Source organism: Accipiter gentilis, chromosome 24 (assembly GCF_929443795.1).
Source record: "Accipiter gentilis chromosome 24, bAccGen1.1, whole genome shotgun sequence".
In the NCBI taxonomy this organism is placed as follows: Eukaryota; Metazoa; Chordata; class Aves; order Accipitriformes; family Accipitridae; genus Astur; species Astur gentilis.
In genome coordinates, this window is record NC_064903.1 from 4,231,482 (window position 1) to 4,251,268 (window position 19,787).

At 43.7% G+C, this 19,787-nt stretch overlaps 1 protein-coding gene across 2 annotated transcripts in view; it reads left to right on the top strand.

The window, feature by feature from the left end:
• The first annotated feature begins 247 nt into the window (after positions 1–247).
• Positions 248–19,787, top strand: part of DCX (doublecortin) — an 86,457-nt gene continuing 66,917 nt past the window's right edge. For both annotated transcript variants that reach the window (XM_049827271.1, XM_049827272.1), the window contains exons 1-3: positions 248–361; positions 1,909–2,299; positions 12,896–13,236. In XM_049827271.1, the coding sequence (XP_049683228.1) occupies positions 1,936–2,299; positions 12,896–13,236 (705 nt within the window). In that variant the 5' untranslated portion in view covers positions 248–361; positions 1,909–1,935. The remainder of the gene's footprint in view (positions 362–1,908; positions 2,300–12,895; positions 13,237–19,787) is intronic.

The window sequence follows — 19,787 nt, forward strand, 5'->3', positions numbered from 1 at the left end:
TTAGCAGGGCCAGATGCTTTCTTGGTAAAGCTAGAGCCAAGGGGAAATTTGCATCCTTCAGAACATCACCCCAAAACTTGCCCCTTTAAACTTTTTGTTTACCCATCCGTTAACATGTCCAGAGCTGGAATGAATGCACCCTTTTTTTCTCAAATACAGAGAAGACTACAAGCAGACGACTGATGGTGAGAGTAAAAACCACTGAGGCAAAGTTACCGTGAAGGGATGGAACAAGGCACTAGGACCTAGGAGGCGTCTCATCCACCCTGGCAGGAATTTCTTGCTTGGAGCTCAGACAACAAAGGCAGAGTGAGCCTGGTTTTCTTTCTCTCAGCATCTCCACCCTGCGCGCTGAAAACCGGTGAGTAGAGCTTTTTTGAGTGACTTGCATGCAGAAAAGTAACAGATGTCAGATAGAAAGGAGAAATCTTTCTCTTAGTACCTTACAGCATCTGCAGTTCATTTTAAAATCAAAACCCCCTGCATCCTCTGATTCATTCCCGAAGTTGCTTGGATGTTTCATTGTTCACTGCATGACACCAGACTGAATCTACCCCAACCGGCATCGTGGGGAAAATGTTCCCAACTTGGGGTTTCTGTGCAGATTGCCTGCATTGTCATCTTCTGCTTTATTGCAGGCTGGGGACAATGATTTTTCTTGCACAGGTCACATTGACATTGTAAAATACAGGGAAGGAGCTTCGTTCTGGCAAACGTAAGGGGTGGGGGAGAGATAGCAACAGCTTTTTCTAGATTTACACCTGGCTGCCAAGTGCTGGTGTAAATCCCCTTTTCTGCCCTGGGTTAACATGCAAGCAACATACGTGAGTTGCATGTTCCTGGTTGTGCTGGGGGACTGGAAGGGTCTTTCTATTGCAGGGTTGGGGGTTCCTCCTCCTTTTGTGTTGGGGTTTGGTGCAGGAGGAAGGTTGTTCTTGAACATAAAGTCGAGACCATGCAGAAATTCCTGCTTGCTGGGTGTCAGCTCAAGTCTCAGCTTTTCTGTGCTAGTTGCTTGTGCTGGGAGCCCCCCGTGCTCAGAACAATGAAAGGTGAGCTAGCAGGGGCGGCGTGTCCCTTGGGCAGGGGCACTTCCAGCAATTAAATCACTGAAGGCTGGAAGGGGGGTGGAAATAGCCCTTTATTTTCTCCTCCTCATTAAACGGGAGCAGAAATGCAATTCAGAGGAGACTTGGGCTGAAAAGAGCTTATCGAAGCCTCAATTCAATGACAGATTTTTCTTTCCAGTCATTTCTTCTTAGAGATGTAGGCTGGTCCTGAGAATTGATTGATGGGCTAGGAGGGGGCTGCGGATAGGGGGAAGGGTGGGCTGGATCTCATTGCTAACCCTTATTGAACAGGCTGTCACAAAGAAACTGCTTATTCCCCTGTGACCATTCTTTCATAAATGCCAGTTTATTCTAATGTTAAACATTCAGATGCTCTGGTTCCTTCCGTGATTCGACAGATTGAAGGGCTGACTTACTGGGATCTCCTTGTTTTCTGTTGCCAAAGGAAACCTCACAGGGCTCAGAGGTTTAATTCATTGCCAACTGGTGTTTGGACAAGTTTTTGGGGGCTGAATTGTGATTGCCGTGTATCCCTTTGGCCCCAAGTCCCAATTTACTGCACTTTGAAAACTCCCAGGTGCAGGAGCAGACAGCTCTCTAGAAACGTGTTGCCTGCCCCCAGTAGTTGGTTCCCTTTCAAAATGCAAGGACCCCTCCTACCCTCAGTCCCCAGAATCCATACAAATCTGGGTCAGGGGAGGGGATGCTTCCCAAATGCATCTGTCCTGCTCCAGACACAGCTCTTGCATTAGTGTCGTTTTTCTCTCTGGATCGTGGCTCTGCTTGGCTCTAACCTGTCCCTTTGCACTCCTTCTCTCCCCATCTCCTTCCTGCTCAGCTTCAGATCTTTAGGGTTCACCAAACTATGGAACTTGATTTTGGACACTTTGACGAAAGAGACAAGGCGTCCAGAAACATGCGAGGCTCACGTATGAACGGGTTGCCCAGCCCCACTCACAGCGCTCACTGTAGCTTCTACAGAACCAGGACCTTACAGGCACTGAGTAACGAGAAGAAAGCCAAGAAGGTGCGTTTCTATCGCAACGGGGACCGCTACTTCAAGGGGATTGTATATGCCGTGTCCTCTGACCGCTTCCGAAGTTTTGATGCTCTCCTGGCTGACCTGACCCGGTCCCTGTCCGACAACATTAATCTGCCTCAGGGAGTCCGTTACATTTACACCATCGATGGGTCGCGGAAGATCGGGAGCATGGATGAGCTGGAGGAAGGTAATTAGCATCGCTGTCTGGTGCAGTGAGGAGGCGGGGTGGGAAGGGGGCTGCACCACTTGGGTCTGCTGTTAAGGTCACGTTTCCTGGGGCGCACGGGGACGCTTCTGCCCCTCCGTGCTGAACCTCCCCGCTCGCCTTCCTCTCCGCAGAGGTGCGGGAGAGGGTGGCGGTGCAAGGGCTGACACCCCCAGGACGTCCCCCGGCACAGTCGCTCCGGTGCAGATGTGGAGCCGGAGGGGTGTGTCTTACTCTTGGCTAGACGTGGCTGTGTCCATCGCTCAGGGGGCTGTCTGAGGGCATCCCCACGTCCGTCCCAGCTGGGGGTCGGAGTGGCACAGATGGGTGCAGGGGCTGGCTGAGGGGTGATGTGGGTTTCCCGCTGGGGTGGATGGGTGGGAATGGACAAGTGAGGGGTGCTGAGGGATTCATGCAGTGCGTGTGTAATGGGGCTGAGGGGGATTTATGCACTCTGTGTATTGGGGGTGTTTTAAGGGGTTCATGCACAATGTGTGTGTGTAGGGGTGTGGTCAGGGCTGTGCAGAGACTTGAGTGTGTGTGGAGTGGGGTGTTGGGGGGGCATGCAGTGTTTGCGTGGTGGATGTGTGGAAGGTGGGGCGTTAGGGTTTTTTTACAATGTTTGGGGAGTGTGTAGAGGGGTGTGTTGGGAGTTCACGCAGTGTGTTTAGAGGGGGGGAGTTCACGAACAAGGTGTGTGTATGGAGAAGGGGGGGTTGCACTTGGTGAAATTTGGGGGTTTATATATATGTGTGTGTGGAGGAAGGTGTAAGGAAGGCTCATTGCAGAGGAGGTGTTGGGATTCCTCGAGGGGGTTTATGCACAGGGTGTGCTTTGGGGTTTGTGCTCAGCGAGTGTGTGGAGGTGTGTTGGGCTGTGTGTGTGCAAGGGGGAGTGCTGGGGGGGGGTCTCGCATAGTGATATGTGTGGAGAGGGCGTTGGGAGTTCATGTGCTGCGTCTGAATATGGTTCATGCAGGGTTTGTATGGAAGGGAGGCGTATTGAGATGTTCAGATGGGGGGTGTGTGTGTAAGGGGGTGTATTCTGCAGGGACTGGGTGGGGTGGGGTGGGTTGCTGTGGTAGGTCTGTGGGGGAATGTGGGAAAGCATCCCCTGCGTGGCAGGTCTGAGTGTGCAGGGGTGCTCAGGGCAGGTCTGAGTGTATCTCTGTATCTAGAGAGGGTGTCGGTGTGCCTGTTCCTCTGAGCGTCACTTGAACTGTGGGACGAAGGATCAGTCAAAAATCAATCCTTCTGTCCAGAGGGGGTGGCCTGGGGGCTGGCTTGCTCCTCCGGAGCTCAGCTGCCAGCCTTGTCTGTGCCTGGGGAGCTCCCTCTGCAGTAGTGGGCTGCCGCTGTGGGTGCTGCCTTTCCTGGGGAGTGTCAGGAGGACCCCCAGGATGAAATTGCTACATGGCCAGTCCTGCCTCCTTGCCCAAGGCATGGCCGTGGGCAAGCTCTGCTGGCAGTGCAGCCGAAGTGGGGTGCACAGAGGACACCCACAGCCACCCTGCTTTTCTCTGTCTGGAGCAATTCAGATATTCCATTCTTTGTTTGGAGCTGGAATATTCTGATTACTCTGTTGCAAGGGGGGAGTTGCTCTTCCCTGTTCCTCGATGTTTTCCTCCAAGCAGATGACCTGGCTGATTTGGTAACTACAGAAAATCCACAAGGCTTCTGCCTTTAATAAAAGACAATGGGTGTGAGTCTGCGAGCCACTGAACTGAAGGGGCAGCCTCAGCAGTGAGTCATTGTGTGACCTTGACTAAAGCATCTCTCCCTAGAATTCCTTATCTGTCAAGTGGGATATTCATTTCCCCAAAATACTTTATGGGGACAAGCACACAGAATAAATATTGGTTTCCATAGAGGAGTTTTACTGGAAAGAAATTGCTGCCTTTCAGAGAGATGATGCAGTCCTAGTGGAGTTATTCTCAGCCCAGTTACAGCTGTCAAATGGAGGTGTGGCCTCCCTTAATTTTAGAGATTCTGCCATGTTTCAGTCTGATCTTTTAATATGGCCACAGCCTTTCTCTAATGGCAATTCTCAGTCCTGCTTGTCCTAGGTTTTACGTAAATTTTCAGGAGTAACTCCACAGGAGAAAATGTACTTCTTTATTCTCCTTTTATCTCCTCTGCTTTTTGTCAGTGAAGTTAAGAAACCTTCAGTTGTTCTGGGTTTTGCTGCAGGTAAGAAGGTACCTAGTTCCTGAAAATATTTTTTACTGGTTAAGGTACAGGCAGGAGATGCTGGCATTTGGGTTCTGCCTTTGTTCTGCCAAAATGGTATCTGGAAACAGGACTAGAGAAGTGACACTAAAACAAAAATAAGATTGTATGTGTGGCTGTGTCTTCAGCAGAGCATCAGCTAGGAAAAAACAGTCTGAGCAGAGTGAAAACAAAGGAATCCGGTGTTTGAAAATGCAGAAGTAGACCTGCATGCTGTTATTGACAGTTTGATGATAACAATATTCCCATATTTCTAGGGATGACATACGCATCTGTTGTAGAAAAGCAATCTGGGAAAGACATTACTTTTCATTTATAATATCACGGCTGTAACCAACCTCGTGGTAAACTATGCTGTTAGCTTGGGTGTTTGTGTAAGTGTGTACTAGGTACATGCCTGGAAAAACAGAACTTCAGCATAATTGCGCTGTGACATACAAGAACAGTACATACATGAACAGTATATGTTTGCCAAATAAATTAGCTTTCTGGCTGGAGACTGAGGGTAACTAAACCAGTTCTAGTTGCTATAATGTGACCAATTTATTACTGTAATTTCCAATAAACAAGTAGAACCTAGGAAAACAAGAGAGGCTCATCTCAGTAGTTAGATTGCAAAAGCTGGTGAATTACTGATAATATTTCACATCCCGTTCTAAGTACTCGATTACTTCTGCATGATTTGAAAATGTCCTTATATGGTGTAGTCTGAATGTACTTCTGGAGGGTAGAGAATGATATTGCATGATACCAATATCCTTGAGACAGACATTTCAGGTGAACAAAAACCACTTGGTGTGCTGCTAATTAAATCGGACTTGAAAATAACCCTTTTGGTCTCCAGACCCAGACTTTGTAGTCTTTTCTTCCCTGGCATTCAGGGTTGTTCTCATAAGGTTCTGGATGGATGTTTTACTTCCCAGTCTGTCCAAGATGGAACAAGTGAAGTCTCTCTTACTCTTTAATCACATCCCTCCAAGCTGCTAGCCAGGATGTGCCCCTTGGTCCTTTCCTGTATTGAACCCTAAAGCCTGACATTTTGGAAGCCCACCAGGACTCTGTCACATAGGTGCTTTTTGCTGCCTGCTGAGTTCTTCCTCACCTGTCACTGTCTGCTTTTCCGTACTGCCTCCTGTACCAGAGAGCTGTCTATGTCCATGTCTCCCAATGACCTTTCTCAAAATCCACCTGTCTGATCATTTTTTTCTCCCTCCGTTCACTCATAATGGCCATCTTCCATCACTGTAGTCATTGTCTTAATCTTGACTCCCTATTTTCAGCATTCAGTTTTAATGTATTTATAAATAATGCACATGCTGCCATTGATTAGGACTGTATCCTATTACTGCACTGTTACAGCTGATCCTAACTACAGGTAAATTGCTGACAGCATCTCCCACTTGCATACTTCTTGGCTGAGTCAGGAGTGGGTATTGGGCCCAAGTCCTATTATCTATCATGGCTGTTTTATTCAATAAGTGAATCTTTTGGAAAAGAGCACCAGGTGATCTTTATTCCCTTTCATATTATAATTGGTTCTACTGACCAAGGCTTTATGAAGTCAATATATGAAGCTGCCTTTATAGATTATTGGTGAGCCACTGTTGTAACAGTTAATTTTGTGCCTTGTGCTGTGAGAAAACTTGACTGTGAAAGTCACTAAAAAAAAATAATCATGTGCCATCTTTTCCAGCCTTGCTCAAGCTGATAGTAGAGCAGCTCACATAGTCATCCAAGTTTCTACTAAAATCTAGTTGCCTTTGACATCTGGACAGGGTAGCTTGTTCTCTGGTTCATTCTGAGCCTCTGTGTTCTCACAGAACCATTGTGATGAGACGGCAAATTCTCCCTGCCTCAGCTCTGATTGCTCTTTTTCTTTGAATGGAGGGCTGGATAAGGGTAGAAGCTGATGTTATGCATTGACTTCAGCAGCAAAGATGGCTTAAGAAATGCTGTTCTTGTCCACGTGTTCCAAAATCAGGTTGCAACTTGCTGTCTCCACTGTCCCACAAATGAGCTCTTTGTGGGACAGGAGATTTTTTTAGTCCACTCCATAATTTTGCTGCTTTTCCATGTAGCCCCACTAGCAGTTTCTTGGCATAATGAAAGGGTTGGTGAGGTGCAACTTGAGAGTGAGGGAAGGGCACAAGGCAAACTCCTGGCTGCTGAAGCCTCTGCAGCTCTAGTTTAACCGCAATACTGGTGGAGACTGGTTTGTTTCCTCTGGAGGCAGGGACTGACACTTCTCCAGAAGCCCAGTTCCCCACTTGTAAAGATTAGATATCTGTCACAGTGTATTTAGAGGTGCTAACCAAATGGGGCATCCTTCTGTGCAGGGCATTATTTAAATGTGTAAGAAGAGAGAGCTCCTGCCCAGGGAGATTATGGTCTGAATGTGTCAAGGTAGAAGAAGGTGTTATTACTGATAAGGTACTGAGATGCAGAAAAACAGTCTGACTTGTTTGTCCAAAGTCCGTAGGTGAGACAGAGATGGAAGTCAGAGCTCTGAGCTTTCTTGTTCAAGTGCTTTCATTGCCTTCCCCTTTTTCAGGATCTGGTCAGTGGTTTGGAGGTACTTATATATTTGGGGTTTTTTTTATTATAAGTGGACTTTGGATCTGCTTCTAGTCAGTGGTTGATTTCATGTGAATTAAATGTCCTTTGCTGTGTATGGTCAGGGTCAGAAATACACATGGAAATAAACCCATCAAATACAAATATACCATGGATTAGACATGGTCAGTAAAGTCAGAAATGCAGACATGTATTTAAACTAGAACTTAAGAGACTCAACATTTAGTTGAAACTGTAGAGCTTCTCCCTTCTGAGCTCCTGGTATGGTTAGGCTGGTAGGCAGGGCACAGCCCCCCTTGTGTTGTTTTTGGAGGGCCCATCCAAGGGTGGATTTATGTCCTTGTCCTGTGCTGGGCTACTTGTCTGAAATTTGTTCTTGCCTCAGATTAAACACTAGAAAAAGCTGAATAGGATTTTGTTTTGCTCGGTGGGGTTTCATTGCAAACATTCTTGGGTTGTGTGAGATATTCCAGAAAGTGCTTCCAAGCTTTTTGTATCCTGTCATGCCCTGGGGAATATTTTCCAAAATCTTGTCCAGGAGTGTTTAATCATAGGAGGGGCTCCACCCTTGAGCTGTACAGAGCCTGGTGTGTGCTGGGACTGAGGGGTTTATAGGAAGTATATTGAAACCTCCACCCAATGTGTGTGTGTTCCAGTTTGCCTGGAAAACTGAAACTCATGCAGTCAATACTGAAGTCTTGGTAACCTGTGGCATTGTTTTCTATGGCTATTGTCCTGACAGCTTGGCTAATTACATCCTATATAACAAAACTTATCCTTGTGGTTCTGTTTTATTTGCTTGCTCATCCTGGCTGTCACACTAGGACTGGTGTTGTCCCATAAACTCTTTATGGACATCGTGTGGTTTTGAAGGTGATTTGGTAATCACACATTTCTTTCAGTTTTTCAGCAGAACAAGAGGTGCTTCTTTCTCATGGGAGAACTCCCTGTGGAAGAGTCAAAGGAAGGAAGCTCTTCCAGAGTTCATTTTGCCATGGTGGAGTAGGTCTTGAGGCAGAGGAAGACCCTTTTTAATGCATAAAGTAGCAAGAAGTTCATGGATTTGAAACTAAAGGCCTACTTTAACACCATACATAATGAACTCTGCAAGGTATTAACTCTCCTTAATTCCCATTGAAGTCATAGTAAATCCCATGAAACATGAAAGCTGGGCACAGTAGCATAATCTCAACTTTGCGACAGCAGAGCTAACAACCAAAATAATTGACTGCAGCCCACAGAGACTGTTTTTGGAATAACTGTTAGCAGTTACACTTTCAAAATGGCCTCAATCCAGCTTTCCCGATTTTTCTCGCAAGACTTCTGCCCACAGTTCATTATACTTGAAAACTTGCTGGTGCATGCTGAGAAAGGATAACTTCTTCTGAAAGCGCAGCCTGTCATTTTTAGCATTGTCACAAGGAGCTGCTGTAAGAGGGTTGAAGGATTAGCGCTCATCTTGAGCTTAGATTTTCTCTAAGAATCCTTCTCTAAGGCAAACCTTATCTTTGCTGAGATCATCCCTTCTCTAGGAGCTGAGTAATCGCCTTGTGCTTCTATCACATTCGTAGCACAGTAATGCATGATGCGCTTGTAGCCAGAGTAATTCAGTGTGATACAAGCCGTGGCTTCAAATGGCAAATATGCTGATCGTGACTTAAGGTCAAAGATCTACAGTCAGTCCATCTATTGCTAAGGGCAGGATAGAAGGAATAAATAAATGCCTTGGCTGGTTTGGTGGCATGATAGAAATTGTGACACCTCTGGAGCGCACTGGCATGATGACAAGTGCACATCATCCTGCAGGGCTTTGGCTTCGCAGTGCAGAAAGGACATCTTGCACTGACCTGGCACTGCACTAAAAAAATGTTGTCCTTAGCACCATTGGTGTCATGCCCATAGTGTGGTGTTCAGCAGTTCAGCAGCAGATTGGATCTTGTCGGGATGATGCTTCTCAGCCTTACAAAAGCTTCCCACCCCCAACGCATGAGAGTTTCTCTTTGGGCCTCCCATTTGGGGTTTTGTTTGGAAGTAATGACATACTTTCTCATGGCTTATAGTTGGCTTTCTTTACATGTACACAGCTGTTTGCTGTCTAAAGACGTGTACCTAAAAATATTTGTGCACAGATTTTTATGCTTAGGGCTGGGGAGCAATATACTTCTTGGAGTTGTTTCTTCTGCTTTTGACAAAAATCTCACATCCACTTCCTCTCTTTTCTTTCTGTTATGCTGCGCACATCTTCCGCAACCATGCTGTGTCTATCAGTTATATTTCTTTGACTGGCACAGTTGTACACCTTGACTTCTCATTATAGGCTTAGCATAGATAGATGTAGCAGAGAAACCAAGAAACCACTCCTCTTTCTATGATAGCACTATTCCCCATAAGATTTCTCTCTTTTGTGATCTTCTGGCCACAGTACGCATGTTCCAAGCTGCAAAGTTCACAGGTCTTTAGCCCATGCTTGTCCAATCCTGCTACCACCTCATGGTAAGGTTTGGGTAAAACTCGGCTGTGGGAAGTGAAATAGCAGGTATTCCTGGCTGGCAAATGGTAAAAGGCACGTGCCTCACTGAGGAACTTGAATGATAATTTTGCTGCTATTTGAGGGCCATAAACTGAGTTTGGGAAGACATCAGCTAAAGTGATTTTTAAATTAAGTTAAAGCTTCAGGTTACATCTTTAGGCCAGGGAAGAAGGAAAGAAAAGCTCCTCTTCCCTGGAGCTGTACCGCTACAACTGCAGAAATGATGCTGAGAAGAGCTGCTATTCTGAACTGCCATTCTGAAGTGTCACTCCAAGCAAATTTCTGTCCAGTTTTAGAATTCAATAAAATATTTGCTAGGGTGTGGGTTAAATGAAACAAAGTGAGGAAGGGCAGATAACATTTTCCACTTGTGACGGTGAGCATAATTTGAAAGGCCAGTGTATATGTACACACAACTCCCTAATACCACATTTGTGGAAACAAAGACTGGGAGAAGAGTATTGCCTTCATGCCACTATTGCCTTCAGTGTATGCTGTTGTAAATACACTAGATAGCTGTGGTATGCAGTGAAGAATTTCAAACGATTCAGCTGGAACTAAGAGTAGTAGTACTCTACCAAACAGACCAATAATCATTTCTGCTTACTTTAAGACATGGAATTTATTAATGGAAAATACATTCCAACACCTCACATGTTTATAGAACACAGCACAAACACATACTTTCTTTCATTGTGGCATCTTCTATTCCATAGTATTATGTAAACCCAGGTGAAAGTCAAGCCTTGCAACACTTCAGTGGCAGATGTTGCTGCTGTTGCTTTTCAGGTAGGGAAGCAGAGGTGCAGGTGAGGTCAGGAGCTTCCACAGGGGGGCATGGGGCAGGGCTGAGAACAGTATTCAAATCACTTATTCATAGTATTGCATTTAACCATAGAAATCCCTTTTCTCAAAGGACAATGCTACAGTTCTGTCGAGCACGATTGTAAAGTCTCTGCCGCCCAGGGATTATGGGCTTGGGAGGGCTCAGGTTCTTAGGAGGGCTAATTCCCTGCGAGCATTTCAAACTCCCCTTGCTGCACTTCACACTCGGTTGTGAAACTGGAGAGAAGCGTGGGCCCCTTCTGCACCAGGTGTTGCTTGGCTGAAGCAGATGAATAAACCACAACTTATCACTTATTAATCAGAAAGATTTAAAGTATTCAGTGCTTCTGGAAAACAATCATATGTCCAGTGGGAATTCTTTATAATGTATGGTACTGTGTGGGGTATCTTTATGGTCTATTGAGTCAGACTCAAGAAATGTAAGGAATTAAGGAGCTTCACCTATGGATACTACATGGTCAGTTTATTGAGGGGTTTTGCTGGCAGCATACATGCCTCAAATACAGATTTTTATTGTTTGTTCAAGCCAACAGAACCTCATGGTGGGACTATTGCATTGGTTTGGGCTACACTAGTTGACAAACGCCTAACTGACAGTGTTCATCATGAACCTTGTTAGCTGTCTTCTTCCTTCTGTATTTCTGTTCCATCTTCAGAAGGGAAAACAGAATATCTACTTACTGTTGGGAAATTACTTTGGTAATTTTATGCAACTGGGGAGATGGAGAAAAGCTGCAGTTGGTGGTATAAGCACCACGAGTACACATCACTTTTTGGCAAACTGGGTATAAAGTCGGAGTTAAAAAAATAGTTAGCATCCTGCATCTTTTCTGCAGCTGCTTGTGACATCAAACACTTAGCAGTAATAAGCGCATAAATACTACACAGACCATTGTTTTAAGCCTATTAAAGCCTTCTGTTTATTAGGTACCTGTCAGTGGTCTCACGATAATTTCTATGAAGGGATCGTCTCAGTGCCTCCATCAAAAATGCAGTTTACTCAGCAGAATTTTCTGTGGAAATCAGTGGGCTGTTTGGAAATCCATATTTACACCTTTAACAATTGGATGTCAAATCCTGCCCTAAAGATCCTGTAATGGAAAGCCAGACTCAGATGTCAGGTAGGCTTTTCAAAGATGTCCGGGCCCTGGAGTTTGCAGTAGGGAACAGATAAGGAAATGCAGCCAGTCTGTTTATATGAAGAAGGATTTTTTTTCTTATTCAAAATAGTTAAATCTATATTTTGATTTAAAACCTATTGTAATATTTGAAGAACTTCATTCTGTAAGATCAGCCCAATAAAACACTGAAAGAAACTCCATAAGATCCTACAGGTACCCATGTTATGCCTTCAGTTCCTATTAAATTTTAATCTAATGGTGAGACAAAAGCTTCTTCCTCTAGCAATGACTGACTTTTTTTCAGTGCATCCTCAAGTGCTCAGCAGCCTGAGTCATTTCAGACTAGACAGCTACATTCCCTTAGGGATACTGTTTTACAGTCTCATTCTAGTAATAACTCTTCTAGCATCCATCAGATTTGCAGGCCCAAAAGAAGATCCTACAAATCCTTTAAAGTGCTCTTAAAACCTTAGATAGGCAGGATCCTGTAAATTACAGACAAAGCTTGAAATTAGTTTTGGATGGGGTAGGGAAGGGCTTTTTTGTGAATTACTAACAAGACTGTAACCCTTCTCTACCATGTCTAAATTTGGATTTCATGTATTTTTGGTTGGTACCAGTCATATAAAAGCAAGCAGTGGTATTTGGTGTAGTGTTTTATCTCAGCTGCCACTAGGTCTGTTCTCTAATAAACCACTGACACTATTACAAAGCATATTTGTTATGCCTGCTGGATTTATCAAAGCTACTTTTGGTAGAGACTGTTCAGTACCAGATTTTCATTATTTTTCAGGCATGACACAAAAGGTACTTTGTGGATGAATGTTGATATCCTCTTGGCAGGGGATGACAGACTGAAGTAGTAGCTAGGTCCGTAAAGATGGAGAGGAGCCTGGCAAATTTACAAAATAATTTAGGTGATTAAATGAATTTGGTGTTTAGGAGCTTTTAGACAGCTTAGTTGCATCTTCAGGTACCTAAATACCTTTATAACTCTCAACTTTTTTAACCCCTGGTTCATGTGACTGAGTGGTAGTATGTATTTGCCAATACAAGCTATGGCTGACTTGCTTACTTTGGGGAAATACTAGTCATATTTTAAAAAAGCATAAATATAAAATTAGACAAAATGCTTTAATAACAAGCTGCCGTGGAAGTGATAATAAAAACAATTATTAATGATTTACGTGATTAATGGGGGGAAATGTATTGTGTCTGTTTTTCAGCAGTCTTATGGTAATAACTGTAGAATTAAACTGGTGTTCATTTCTTTCAAAAGGGGAGAGCTACGTCTGCTCATCTGATAACTTCTTCAAGAAGGTGGAATACACCAAGAATGTCAATCCCAACTGGTCTGTCAATGTGAAAACATCTGCCAACCAGAAAGCACCTCAGTCTCTGGCCAGCAGCAACAGCGCTCAGGCAAAGGAGAACAAAGATTTTGTGCGTCCCAAGCTGGTGACTATCATCCGCAGTGGGGTGAAGCCCCGGAAGGCAGTCCGTGTGCTCTTGAACAAGAAGACTGCTCATTCGTTTGAGCAAGTTCTCACCGATATCACTGAAGCTATAAAACTGGAGACGGGAGTGGTCAAAAAGCTGTATACCTTGGATGGGAAACAGGTAGGAGATTTTGCAGATATTATGTCTTTTTCTTTCTCTTATCTTGAGGCTTTGCTGACTCAGAACAATTTTTGAAGCCTAAAATTAACCTGAGATGATCGCTGCCATCTGTTCTCTTAGAAGTCAGACTTCTCATGCCAGTGGTTAAGTTACTAAATTTTCACTGATATTAATATCAAGTAAAGAATGTAGCCAACCGTCTGAGTGAAACAGATGCTCCATCCTGCACGCCAGCGTGCAGTGCGTGTCTTCCAGACTAGCTAAATAAGTAGCATGAGGAGTTCGGCTCACAGCCACCAGTTGATTTGGCTCTGAAGTAATTGCAAGAACTCTTGAGCTTTGGATTCACTAAGTGAAAATGTGTTGCTTGACTTTCCTTGCCCTCAGATGAAGGCTTGCTAAGATAAAGTAATTGATCCAAGCATGCTCTTCTGGCTAGCTCAGTAATTAGCAGGAAAAGCATGGAACCGTGTTGCATTTTCTTGTCTAAATGCATGAAGAGATGACATGCAGAAAAGGATTTGGGTCAAAAATATTTAGTGGGTCATCATAATGTGCTTCATGTCTACATTTTCCTGGAACTGAAGGAAACATCTGTCTCTTGTTAGCAGCTACACATAGCAGCTGTATCTATGAAAACCCTTAAAGGAATGTGGAGGATAACTTTGGGGACTGGGAAGAGCTAGATTCTTCAAGGACAGTTCTGAGCTTGATTTAACAGTTCTGTGTCTTCTGTAACTGAGGGATGATCTTATTTTTGTCGGTATTTTTCTTGCTTCAGATTCTGGAGTGAGGCAGCACAGCTCTTGTGTGGGGGCTGGATGCTGGCTGTTCTAGGGATTGATGCTATTGCTTTAAATTAACTCTCTTCCCTATCTTTTGAGAAAATTATTCAAATACTGGCTCTTGAAATACTATGCCAACCCTGGGCAATGAGCCCAACTAACATGCAGGCTTTACATATGAAAATGTTCATCCTTCTAACCCCAAATATAGGCTTATAACGTGTCCTGCACAGTCCTGGTGCGGTGTCTGGGAGCTGAAAGTAGCATGTCACTCTAACCTGTCTGATAGTCTTGCTTTGTCCCAACCTCTGTATTCTGCACATTAGTGGCTGCTTCTAGCTTCAGATATACAAAAATCTCATCTGCCTGTCAAAGCTTTTCTTTCCACTTGTCTCAACCCAGCACTTTTTCTTCATAAGATGTGTAATTTATACACAAGTGGGTGACTTTCCAGATAGACTGTCCATAGTTAGAGCAGTATGCTGTAAATACGCAGTGATACAGGGAGTGATGTACTGGAAACCTTGGAAGTGGCTGGGGGAAGAGGAAGGAGAGAGTCAAATGATCTGTCCTCACTGAGGAAATCATACATAGGCACAGGACCACAGAATCACAGCAGCTTTACAAAGGGTTTAATAGATGAATCTGGCCTGAAAGCAGTTGCCTACCCCTGCTGACGCAGAGTCCTGTTGCTCTCACAGTTGTGAATGAGGATCTTAATCTGAACCTGTAAAGATTTACAGTTCATTGAGAAGTGCCAGCATTTTGGAGGTGAGATGTTGTTTTGGATGGTGTGCAGAAATAGGGATGCCCCGTGAGCTTCCATCAAACTGTTCTCTTCTCCACCTTTTAGCTGGTAACAGGAGTAAGTGGTGTTTCCCCCTCCACCTCTGACTGGAGAGCAAGACTAAATCAGCCCATAAATTGAACGGAGTTTGTGGCCCGGTGACTGGACCAGCCTGTGAAATTGTGTTAATTCCTAGGTGGGGATTTGGGAAATGCTGCTTGCTCTCAAATTACAGATTGCCTAGAGTAGCGCTGCTGTGGGGTGGACTGCAACCTGTTGTTGGAGTGGCTGCCTTGCATGGGGCTGCAGCCGAGCAAGGGGCACAAAGGTCTGTGTAATTTAGCAATTCCTACTGCAAACTGTTGTCCATAGCAGACACCACATAATACATGACTCTTCTTGAATCAAAAAATAAAAAGCAACCTTGTTGTCTTCACGTCAGGCTCTGATAGCTGTACAGTGCCTGGTGCCTTAATTCAGCACTGTTTTGACTGGGCAACCTGGCAACTTCACCATCATTTTTTGTTGCAGAAATGTGATTTCAGTAAAGTCTGAGTAAAGATATCACATTTAACTTGTTTTGCTGGCTTTATAATTCACCATTTCATGAAATGTGATATTTCATCGTGTGTTAGAGACACTACGGGGAGCTTCACTGCATGCAAATGTACATGCAGTATTGCAATTACTAAAATGAGTGCGATTTTCTAATTTGACAATAATGGAATGTTTGATATTTGTTTGTGGCATTAGTTACTGTTGAAGCTTCCTGAAGAGCAAACCTGGTTCACCAAGGCTTTGTTTTTATTGGAAGGTTTCCTTCAATGTTTGGTTTTTTAATCTACGTTTATTGGAAATTTTCCACCTATGTGTGTTCTTAGCGTTGAAGCTAGAGCTAGAAGCTTCTGCTGTGGGTGCAGTGTTTGCTGTTAAGGTTTCTGTGACATACTGCTCCATAAAATTAGACCTTCTGACATGATATTAGAGCTTTTTGCATGTCTGATTCTGACATTAGAAAGAGATTCTTGAATGCCTAATTTTGACAAAGAGTACTTTATTTTCAGGAGAAAATATTCATGCAAAAATGCAAGCTGCTCAAAGCTGAAATACTGACAAGAATCCTGACAGTCTGTCTCTTTGAGTGTCATCAGAGGCACGTTACTCCCTCTGTTGTGAAATGATAAAATTTACAAAGAGAACGTACAAAGGAAAATCATCCTTCCTCAGTGCATGAGCTGTAACTTAATGAGGGGAGATGATTATTTTATTTATAGGCATTTCCATGGTGTTCATCAGTAGAGTAATCAAGATGCTTCAGAAGTACAGACAGTAGTGGCAATGATAGAGTGGTGTGTAAATAATTACATTTCTATGCACTACAGAGCTGCTGCATTTGGAGTGAGAAAGCAGTTAATTGAGAGCTGGATGGGGTGAGTTTGAATAAATGTGACACTCAAAACAACAGTGAGGCTAGGTTTTTTTAGGGTAATTTTGTTTCTTTTTATGTCTTGCCTTGTCTGTAGAAATATGGCCCATTTGAAACTTGCTAAATGAGCATCTTGTGTTTAAGTAGTTTCTTTATCTTGGTCTTGTACATAGTTCTAATGCCTTGTGCCTTGTCTGTCTGTACTCAAGATCCTTCCCTCCTTGGAGTGTATCATCACCTCTTGATGGACACCCCAGAACTCAAAACGGGTTTCAAATTGTTGACCAAAAATAAGTCATGACAGAGAATCACAATAGGGATTTAACTTTTGAACTTTCATGACCATATAGGAAATGGTATAGGTCAAAGAATTCAGTGCATTAAACAAACACTAGATTGGATCAAATTCAGCACTTGGTTTTATGATTACAACTGCTGGTGTGTTGAGATGTGTAACATATGTAATTAACGTATACATATCCAGGATTGAATTTGGTCTGATCTGTGGATCACGTTGGAAAACAGTTGTTTTGGTAGATTCTTTCTCTTTTTTTAAAGTCTTAGTTATATCCAGTGTCCCAAATAAGTCCGGATTCCTGGGAGCACTGGCTACTTTATAAACACATGATGACAATTTCTGCCTCATGTCGTTAATAAACCAAATTAGAAAACAGAATTTGAGACTGTGGATGAAGTTGCATTCAGATATTTTGAATGCAATAGTCTCAGCTAGACTTTGCAAATGTTGTATAGATTTACTGTCCTATTTGTGCTTGAGCTTCTTTCTCACCATGGTGTACAATAAGCAGGTGTTTTTCTGGAAAAGTGGAGTCTGTTTCATCGCTGACAGCCCAATGCCCATCTTCTGCTTTCTGCACCTTGCTTTGCGAGTAGTGTCTGTCTGCATTCATTCCTGCTTTTAAGAAGTGACCTGTAAAAGCTAATGTCTTCTGTATGTACTGAACTTCTCTTTTCCTGCACTGTCTTGTATTCCAAAGTCTGCGAGTTGTTCAGCAAGTATATGAAAAGAGGTAGTAAGAAAAATTAGTCCCTTTTTTTTTTTGTGATTGGCTGAGTGGATGATACTCTGAAGTGACCAGAAATTCATCAGACATGTTCAGTTGTACTTCAGCATTAAGATATTTTCTGTGGTATGGAATTCCTTCTGCTTTTTTTCCAGCTGATGTATTGCTATGTCTTCATTAACTAAATATCCCATTCTGTGACCCATCAATTAGCATCACCAAATAAGCAGAATAAGGTGCTGTTCAGAGGGGAGAGAGCTTGTACACTTCAGTTTCACATAGATATAGATATTCTGGTCAACAAGCAGGGAACTGTATGCGTTTTTAGCCATGATAACATGCAATGATCTCTTCTGAACTTTGAAGTCTTCAAGCACAGGGAGAAGTCACACGTGCTTTCATTGGCTTTTATGTAGCCTAGACAAAGTGCTTCTGTTCCATCTGAGTGTTAGCTGTCTCATCAGATGAAATTACATACATTTTCATATGTCAGGGCATTTGTGACTGTGCTTCCAAAAGAATTTCTAGTCTTAATAAAATGGTCCCCTCTAGCAGTCTTTGCTTTGATAAGGATTTCATGTGGCAGGTGATGAGTGAAGTTCATCTTTCTGTTTGCAAAGCTGATGCAAATGCCTAGGAGGCCAGCCCACCTCTCCTGTCCAGAGAAGAAGTTGCCATTTCATCTTAGATGACTTGCATTGAGGAAGGGCAGCAGCCACAAAGGGAGAAGCAGGATGACTAAGCTCACAACAGGTTAAAGGTTGGGTCTTTGGGACCAAAGCCATCAAAGTAGCTGATAAAGCAGCTCCTAGCACTGCACTACTAGTAAAAAGCTACCTTAGATGCATCCATACAAGTTGCACTGCAGAAACCAACCAAACTTTGGAGCTGTTGCACTGATTTTAAGCTGGTATTGGGAAACAAACTAGTAAAAAATTTATTGCTCAAGTGTCAATGCTAGCCGTGGACCAAACTCTGCCAGGATAGTGTAGCTCTGTTGATTATATTAATGAAGTTGTATCAATGTGACATAGAACAAGGTTTGTACCAAAATATACAAATGCCTTTAACGGCCGTAATCTGTATTTGATGCTCAAGAAGAAGGTGAATACCTCCACGACGTACCTAGTAACATCTGCATTGCTGAAAGATCAGAGGGAAAATATTCCCTCTAGAGCCCTGGAGATAGTTAACTTACACCCTGAGGCATGAGGTTCAGGGTTACAAAGCAAGCAAATTGGTTTGCGTTATTACACATGTTGAGGGGTAGAATGTCAGAAACTCCTCATCCTTCTGAGACTAGGTAATTGACTGCCCTTTTGGATACTGAAAAACTGCACTGAAGTAACCCCAGAATAAAGCAGTTTCTTGCACTTGTGTAAAGCTGGGATCTAGCCCCAAAGCAAATGGGAGGGAAGAGCAGGAGATGGGTGCAAGTGTGTTTTGCATCCTGCAAACTACAGCAGGCAGTGCTGACAGGGGAGAGGCAAATCCCATCTTCCCTCCCTGCTGCATAAAGCTGGAACAATAAAACTGTATCTGTTCTGCATCTTTTTCTCAGTCTTTTCTTCTCAGTGCTTCTTGTTAACTGCTGAGATTTGGCAGGCCTTGCATAAATCTCCCATTTTGATACCAAGAGGACAGGCCTGGATCGCAAGCGCTAGCAGAGGAATTGTGCAGGCAGGGTCTTTGCCCATAGCTGCCTCCCCCGATAGATCGCTCGGGGTGAGGATTTACTCCCAGCTTCACTCCTCATTGCTTTTGCAGACTACTCTGATTTAGGGTGTTTGCATGAGATTATTCCTCTCTAGCAACCATGTGTCATGCAAGGAAGGTTAGTAATAATGTATGGGCTGAAGAACTTCTGAACCCAAGTCACTTATACTGCCAGACAACACAGCCTAGTTCTCTACCTTTAGGGAGCTCTTAGTCTAAGCTGGAAATTCAGCATTGCCTGATTCATGCAATGACTAGACACTAACACAGACAAAACCAATTAGTCTGCAGGTATCCCTTAAGGATTTTATCATTCGCTAGAATGAATAAGCCAAGCTTCCATGAATGTGTGTCTAAGTACTTATGATGAAATATTCAGAAGACTTTCTGAGATGTTATTCAGAAACCTTATGCTTATTAATTTCTGTTTACTTAGGTCTGTGGGCCACAGAATCTGGGTGAAAAGGGGCCTATCTGGAACACTGTAAATCCTAATTCCTGCACTTACTAGAGCAGAAGCAGTCTGATCTCAGCAGCTAAAGTCTTGATCGAGTCTGTTCTCCTATGAGCATTGAGACTGACCTGGCTGCCATCAGTGAGGTCTCTAATCAGCTCCCCAAGGCATGTGCAGAGCAAGGGGAGACAGCAGAGGAGACCATCATCTTGCAAACTTTGGTGGATTTTTGCCACTGCTTTGCCTCAGCCTCAGGTTCTGGAGGAGCTGTCATGCTCCTGCCTGCCATCCAGCAGGGCTTTGGTGCTGTGTATTCATCGGCATTTTGTTGTTATGCAAATTCTGGCTAAAGCTGTGG